General features: G+C 61.9%; 1 protein-coding gene across 1 annotated transcript; it reads left to right on the top strand.

Annotated features, from left to right (window-relative positions):
* The first annotated feature begins 4,599 nt into the window (after positions 1 to 4,599).
* On the top strand, positions 4,600 to 7,281 carry IER5L (immediate early response 5 like). The gene has a single exon (XM_037036759.1). The coding sequence runs from the start codon at positions 4,802 to 4,804 to the stop codon at positions 6,017 to 6,019; it is 1,218 nt and encodes a 405-aa protein (XP_036892654.1). The 5' UTR covers positions 4,600 to 4,801; the 3' UTR covers positions 6,020 to 7,281.

Genomic DNA, 7,281 nt, shown 5'->3' with positions numbered 1-7,281 from the left:
TCTCCGTCCCTCTCCTGCTGCTCCTGGTGCTCTGCCCCTACTACCCCCCCAGAGACCTGGGATTGGAGTCACTCTGCTTTCTGCCATGTGGCCCCGGGCAAGTCACCGAAGCTCTCTGTGCCTCAGCTGCCTCATCCCTCAAATGCGGATTACAGCTGAACGTGCCTCAAAGTCGGCATGGGGCTCACACAGACCGCCATGGGAAGGAAGCCTTTGGCCCAGTGGCCGGCACAGAGCAAGAGCTCCGAAAAGCCTCAGGGGCCTCAGTCTCTCTCCTTACGCTTAAGGCCCTTGGAGCCAGGCGCCAGGAGGACTTCCTTGACACTGAGCCTGTTGCCCGGAGCCATGCTGGGCTCACACAGACCCTGGTGGGTCAGTAGCCTCCGCCTGGGGTGGCGACAGGGTACAGGTTCTGTGGGGCAGGTGATGGGGGCTGCCATGGCTCCAGTACCCCAGACGAGCTCCCCTGTGCCCACCGGCCACAGAACAGCCTTGTTGGGTGCAGTGCCACGCTGCCAAGTACCCAAGGCCTCAGAGAAGACTCAATAGCGACCGCTCTGGTCAGCCACACCCCACCGTGTCCTTTTGCAGCCCATCCCCTTCTCTGCCACCTCCCACAGTCCATGTCCCCATGGAGCAACCCCAACTCCAAACCACAAAGACAGAGGCCGGGAACAGCCAAAGGTGGAACCGGGAGGTTCACCTGGGTTCCACCCCGGCTCCAGGCCAGCGCCCTCCGCGCATCCGTCTCTGGCTCTGGACCTCAGTTTAGCCGTCTGGAAATGGAGGGTCGGGGGCAGCCTGATCGCAAGGGCCCTCCCAGTTCTAACAGAATCTTCTGCATACTTACACACCGTGGACTGCTTTTTCCACGAGTACTGAACTCCTACAGCACAGCAGGCCCCGTGCTGGGTGCCTTGCTTTCCTCTCTGCTGGAAGGCAGCTCCTCTTCCTCGGCCTCCAAGGGGCAGCTTCCCAAGGAAGCCTTCCCAGGCCAGCTCTGGGCCCTCCCTGCCTCCCCCCAGCCCCCTCCTTCTTCCCCATGGAGTCATCTGGCTTGTTTATCTGTCTGTGTCCCTCTGAATGTAGTCTCCTGAGGGCAGGGTCATGTCTCATTCCTTCTCCCATTTGCAGGGATTACAGAGGAAGGTTCTGGAAATATCACTTGGGCAAATAGCCAAGTAAATGTGTGAATTTCAAATCTCTCCTCCATCCTCCTGCCCCAACACCACACCCTCGATTAAGCCTTTTGCCTCCCTATTTGCTTCCCCAAACCAATCCCTGGGAGCCCAGCGGGGCAAATCCCATCCGGATGCCCAGCCACGCCCAGCCACGCCTCCCTCTTCCAAGCTGTGTGACCGAAAGATGCCCACAAGGCACATGTGGCATTTTCGAGGTGTCGACGGCTCTGCTAACACTGCCTGGGGTTTGCCCCAGCAGACACTCGTCAGCGTTTGGCCATTAATTAACTTCCTGGGGGAAGCACCAGACGTGATCTCCCAGCTCCAGGAGAATGGTGAGCACCCCGACCACCCAGACAGTCGGGCCGGCGCCACAGGCCAGGAAGCCCTGTCTCCCCTGCAGGTCTGCAGGCCCCTCCTCCCCACACGTGTGCACACGGATCTCATCCACACTCGCACACCTGCTGCCCTACCCAGTCTACAGCACCCTGCTCCCAGCCGCTGTGTGTCCAGAGGCTTGCGTGTGACACACCCAGTCCATAAACACTTGTGAACTCCCCCTGTGCACCCCCCAAGCTTCACTGTTCCCAGGGGCACCGAAGACCTCAGGTGTTCCACTGCCTCCCTCAGCACGCACTCCTCACCACAGCCACGGCAACACCCCCCTCCCAGGCCACCCCCAAAAGGGATCGAGGGTTTGTATGAAGCTCAACAACCGCCCAGCCCTCCCCATTAGCCCACCTCTTGATTCTTCAGGAGGGGAGATCAAGTCAGCCCGGGCCCCAGAGAGAGGGCCCAGAGAATGGGGCCCTTCGCATCGGGCTGACCCTTGTCTGCTGACCCCGAGGAGGGAAGGAGCCTCAGCAGAGCTCAAATGCACCTTGGGGCGGAGGCGAAGCTGGTGGCCTGGGAAGTGCCTGGGGAACTATGCAGGGAGCCAGGGCCTGGCTCCCCTGAACCCAGCCCACAGCTAGAGGATACACTTCCCCCTCTGTCCTGATTCCCCGCCTGGGCCCCCAGAGGCATGGGGTGCAGCCCTGGGGATGGCTGTGAGTGATGAGCTGAGGCTGGGACAGATACTGGCTGCTTCCTGGACTCCCACAGGCCCTGGCCTCAGAGCAGTTGGCAGGAAAGAGGGGGGTATCAACCAAATCAAGGTCACGTTCACCTTGAGCTGAGCCCTGAGGACTGCACTCAAGATTCACCGATGGCAGAAGCAAGCGGCTGATTTTGAAGAACCTAGAAAGAGTTCCAGTCTTGGAGACAGACCTGGGTTCAAACCCTATCTCCACCCTTTCTTGTGTGTGTAACTTACGCAAGACACATAAACTCTTTAAGTCTGCGTTTCCCCCAACAAGTTCTGGGCAAGGACAGAATGAAGGCCAAAGTCAGCGTTACTAATACATTCTTGGACTCTCGCAATGAGCCAGACACCACGGGTCCCAGGCCGGACTGGCGCACAGAGTCCTCACAGCTGTAATGCCAGTAGAGCCTTCTGCTTCCCTCCACGTGCCAGCAATGTCTCCAAAGTGAGCTTCAAAATTAGTTAAATGAGGTCATTGTGTGTCTTTAAGACGGACTCTAGGGGAGTAAGGGGCAGCACTTTTTGTTCCTACAGGTATTGTCCCACGGACAAGTCCCACGCCTGTGTGTCCCTACCCCCAGATCACCAACAGAGTGGAGTTAAGATGCCCTTTGTCGGTAGTCCCCATAGAGCATCCATCCCGGCTTCGCTGGGTGCGGGTGGGAAGAGGCGCTGCTGGTCCGAGGGGCTCGGGCCAGTTTGAGATGGTCCAGACACGGCGTGGGAAGGGCAGCGTGTGGGACCCGCGGCTGCGGGGCCTTGGGCAAGTCCTGTCCACTGCCAGGCCCGTTTCCTCCTCTGAAAAGCAGAGTGCATGCTCTGAAGTTTGCCTAAACCCTGATGCCTGCCTGGCACTGAGTCGATGCTGCAAAAGCTACGAGGAAATAAATCTGGAGAATTCTTAGGGCTGAAGGGAGACCCAGAAACTGCAGGATGGGCTGGCGGGTCTCCACTCCCACCAGGGGACAAGGCTGGTGCAGAGGACAAGGGGCACAAGGAAGGAAGAGACTCAGAAGCAGCCAGAGGAGCAGGCGCACCAGCAGGGCATTTGCTCCCGAACCTCGCCCCCTGTCCCCCCACAGGGCCCACCGAGCTCCCAGGCTCTGTGAAGCACCAACTCAAGGCCTCCCTCCTGAAGCAAACCCCTTGACCACTTCAAGGAGACCCCACCCCGGCACCTTGGACCACCCCCCTCTCAGAACGGCAGCCACTCCCCTTCCAGACAGATCACAACCCTGTCCCTCTGATTGTCTCAGTCCCCATCTGGGGGGAGGTGGCCCATGAATGGTTCAGGACAAGGAAAGCGATCCACAAACGTGAAGTGGGCAAAGCGCCCCAGCCCGCGGTGCTGGCCTCCTGGTCTGGCGTTCACCGTCCAGGCATAAACCCTGCTCTGCCCCTTCAGAGCTGTGCCGTTCCCAAATGGCCCCACTCCTCTGAGACGCAGGTCCTGCTGTGCCAGCAGTCACAGTGAGGGATTCAGGGCAAGGGCCTGTCGCCTACTAGGAACACGGTAATGGGCCCTATTGTCATGATTAGTAGTTAGGAGGGAAAGGTTACAGAACCAGAGATTAGGATACTCGGTGACTTTGGACCTCAGCATGCACCCGTGCACTCACTGGGGCTCGCCTGGGAGCCTCCTCCATCCGGTTCGCGAGGTCTTGTTTTCCCGGTCAGGCAAATGGGTAGAATACTTCCCCGGGTATTCCCTGCGGCACCTGGGCCAGAAAGTCAAGGAATCAAGCCCGGCATTGCGGTTGAGGGTACCTCCAAAACTTTCTCCTATGAGGGCCCCTCAGGGTCAAGAAGCCTGCCCCCGTAGTCTCCTGCAAAGACCTTGGGGTCGCGCGGGGTTAGCCGGGGGCGACAGGGTGAGGAAGGAACTGTAGTTTGGCCAGGAGCCCTGCGCACCTGCCGCAGGTGGGCCCAGCCAGGCGGAAGGGGGAGGAGCCATCGCCGCCGCACGCAAGTGAGCTGACCCCCAGCTCCGAGGACCTAGACCGAGGGCGGCCGTGGGCTCCAACGTGGCTGCTGAGAGGCGAACCCCGTTACAGACAGCGGCCCCAGCGCCTCCGAGTCCCACGCTGCGCGGCGGCCCCAGGAGAACATTCGAGGCAGCTGCAGCGTTAGAAGCCCCGGGTCCATTCGGTATTTGAATAGCACAAAGGAACCGCCTTGGTCTGATTGGCCAACCGAGTAACCCCGGGGCGGGCAGCGTCTGTCACTCGGGAGGCTCTCGGCACCTCTATTGGCTTATCATGTGTGGGGCGGAGCCCCAACGCCCAGCTAAATAGCTGGGGCCGGGGCCGGCCGAAGCTCATTGCTTTGGCGCCGTCTGGGGAGCACGGTACTGCGGGTGGCGCGCAGCGCATGGTGGCGGCTCCTGTCGGAGCGCAGCCGACCCGCTGATCCGGGCTCCGTTTCCCCTGCCCAGCGCGCCCCGGTGGCCGGCTGGAGGCCGAAACAGCAGCAGCATTAACAGCAGCAGCAGCAGCAGCAGCCGCGGCTGCTCTGCCGCCGCCGTCTCTGCGGGAGCATGGAGTGCGCCCTGGACGCCCAGAGCCTGATCAGCATCTCCCTGCGCAAGATCCACAGCTCCCGGACCCAGCGCGGCGGCATCAAGCTGCACAAGAACCTCCTGGTATCCTACGTGCTCCGCAACGCGCGCCAGCTCTACCTGAGCGAGCGCTACGCTGAGCTCTACAGGCGCCAGCAGCAGCAGCAACACCAGCAGCAGCCCCACCAACAGCACCAGCACCAGCACCTCGCGTACGCTGCGCCCGGCATGCCGGCCAGCGCGGCCGACTTCGGCCCGCTCCAACTTGGTAGCTGCGGGGAAACGGAGGCGCGCGAGCCGGCCGCGCGGCACCAGCTGCACCAGCTCCACCAGCTCCACCAGCTGCACCTCCAACAGCAGCTGCACCAGCACCAGCACCCGGCGCCCAGGAGCTGCGCGGCAGCGACGGCCGGGGCGACAGCGGGCGGCACGGGGGCGCTCTCGGAGCTGCCCGGGTGCGCCGCGCTCCAGCCGCCGCACGGCGCGCCCCACCGCGGGCAGCCCTTGGAGCCGCTGCAGCCTGGTCCTGCGCCGCTGCCGCCGCCCGCGCCCGCCGCGCTCTGCCCGCGGGACCCTCGCGCCTCCGGTGCTTGCTCCGCGCCCTCCGTGCCCCCAGGGGTCACCCCTCAGGCCGCTGCCGCCGCCTCACCTCCCGCCTCCCCGGCCCCCGCCTCCTCCCCAGGCTTCTACCGGGTCGCGTACCCGGCCCCCTCGGACTTCGGCGTGCACTGCAGCAGCCAGACCACCGTGCTAGATCTGGACACTCACGTGGTAACCACGGTGGAGAACGGCTACTTGCACCAGGACTGCTGCGCCTCCGCCCACTGCCCCTGCTGTGGCCAGGGCGCCCCGGGACCGGGCCTGGCGTCCGCCGCCGGCTGCAAGCGCAAGTATTACCCTGGCCAAGAGGAGGAGGACGACGACGACGAGGACGGGGGCGACCTGGGAGCCGAGCCCCCCGGGGGTGCCCCGTTCGCTCCCTGCAAGCGCGCCCGCTTCGAGGACTTCTGCCCGGACTCGTCCCCGGACGCGTCCAACATCTCAAACTTGATCTCCATCTTTGGCTCAGGCTTCTCGGGGCTGGTGAGCCGACAGCCGGACTCCTCGGAGCAGCCGCCGCCGCTCAACGGGCAGCTGTGCGCCAAGCAGGCGCTCGCCAGCCTCGGCGCCTGGACTCGAGCCATTGTCGCCTTCTAGGGACCCCCGAGGGCACGGGGACCCGCGGGGCTGGGGCCAGACAAAGACTCGGCCAAGGGGCAAGAGGAGGGAAGGAACCGGCGCCCGGCCACTCGGGGCTGAGCTGGGGGCGAGCAGGGGAAGGCGGCTAATGTTTTATAAATTGTAAAATAAAAAAAAGAAATCTAAGATCTTGGACTTTATTTTTGCAGAGAGAAAAAGCGCCTATTTAAGTATGCTTTGTGTTTCTCCTACTCTTTTTTTTCTTTTTATTGTAGTGATCGCAGTGGTGTTTAGCGAGAAGCCAGCCACGTGAGGGAGGGCTGCTGCCCGGAGGAGGTGCCGGGCAGCCGGGGGCGAGCCCGGGCGCCCGGGCGCGCCGGGGGCGCAGCGCTGGAGGGCGCGGGGCCGGGGACGCCGATCCCAATCAGTTGTCAGACCCAGGAAGCTCGGCGCTCGGTTCTCCGGAGTCCCTCCTTGGGGTGAGGAATGGGTCTTGTGAAATCCTGAGCAAAAACAAAGGCAAACTCTATCTCCGAAAGGGATGTTTGGGTCACATTTCCTCTCTGGGGGCGGCCTCCAAAGTTCGCAAAATGAGAAGGCAGAAATGAAAACACTTCAACTTTTTTTTTTCTTTTCTTCCCGGGCGGGTGTCTCGAACCCCTCCTCTCCCCGCCCCTCTGGCTCCGCTCTCTTCCCCTCCTCCACCCGTCTCCCGGACTCAGGGGTGGTGCCGGACACCCCGACACTCTCGGACACTGTTTGGGGAAGGGGTGGGGGGCGGGCACCGAGGACTACATTTCCCATAATGCCCAGCACTGCGGTCCTCACTAAAAAGGAAGTCGGTTCCTTCACCTGGATCCCCCGCGGCCTGGAGCGCGGGAGGGAGGGGCTGGGGCCACCGCCTGCGCGGAGACTTTCCCCCGAGTTCCCGCTCAGGTGTGGTGTCCGTGCGTATGCTTCTGAGTCGCACTGTTCTGCGTCAGCCTTCGGCTGCGTTTCGTGAAGCCAGCATTGTTCGAGCCTGTGAGAACCCCATCCTGTGTCTTCAGCCCAGTAAATTTTGTTTAATTTAAAGCCTTTTGTTGTAAAAAGGTGGGGTTCCGCAGCCCCTCTGGTTCGCTGCCATCAGCACCGTGTGGACTCCGAAACAAGTTGCCAACCCTTCCTTGGCCCTTCTCCCTCGTTCTCCTGTATTTTTGTGCGCACTGAATTGTACATCACCGGGTAAAACTGTTCACATGATTTGTTTCCATTTATAATCTTAATAAAACGTCGATTAC

This window comes from Sturnira hondurensis, unplaced genomic scaffold (genome assembly GCF_014824575.4).
Source record: "Sturnira hondurensis isolate 20B ecotype Veracruz unplaced genomic scaffold, ASM1482457v3 Scaffold0022908, whole genome shotgun sequence".
Lineage (NCBI taxonomy): Eukaryota > Metazoa > Chordata > Mammalia > Chiroptera > Phyllostomidae > Sturnira > Sturnira hondurensis.
The sequence above is the reverse complement of the archived record's forward strand: the minus strand, read 5'-3'. Positions and strand labels throughout refer to the sequence as shown.

Coding starts and splice junctions, on each gene's coding strand:
- IER5L (XM_037036759.1), top strand. CDS start 4,802: ATGGAGTGCGCCCTGGACGCCCAGAGCCTGATCAGCATCTCCCTGCGC.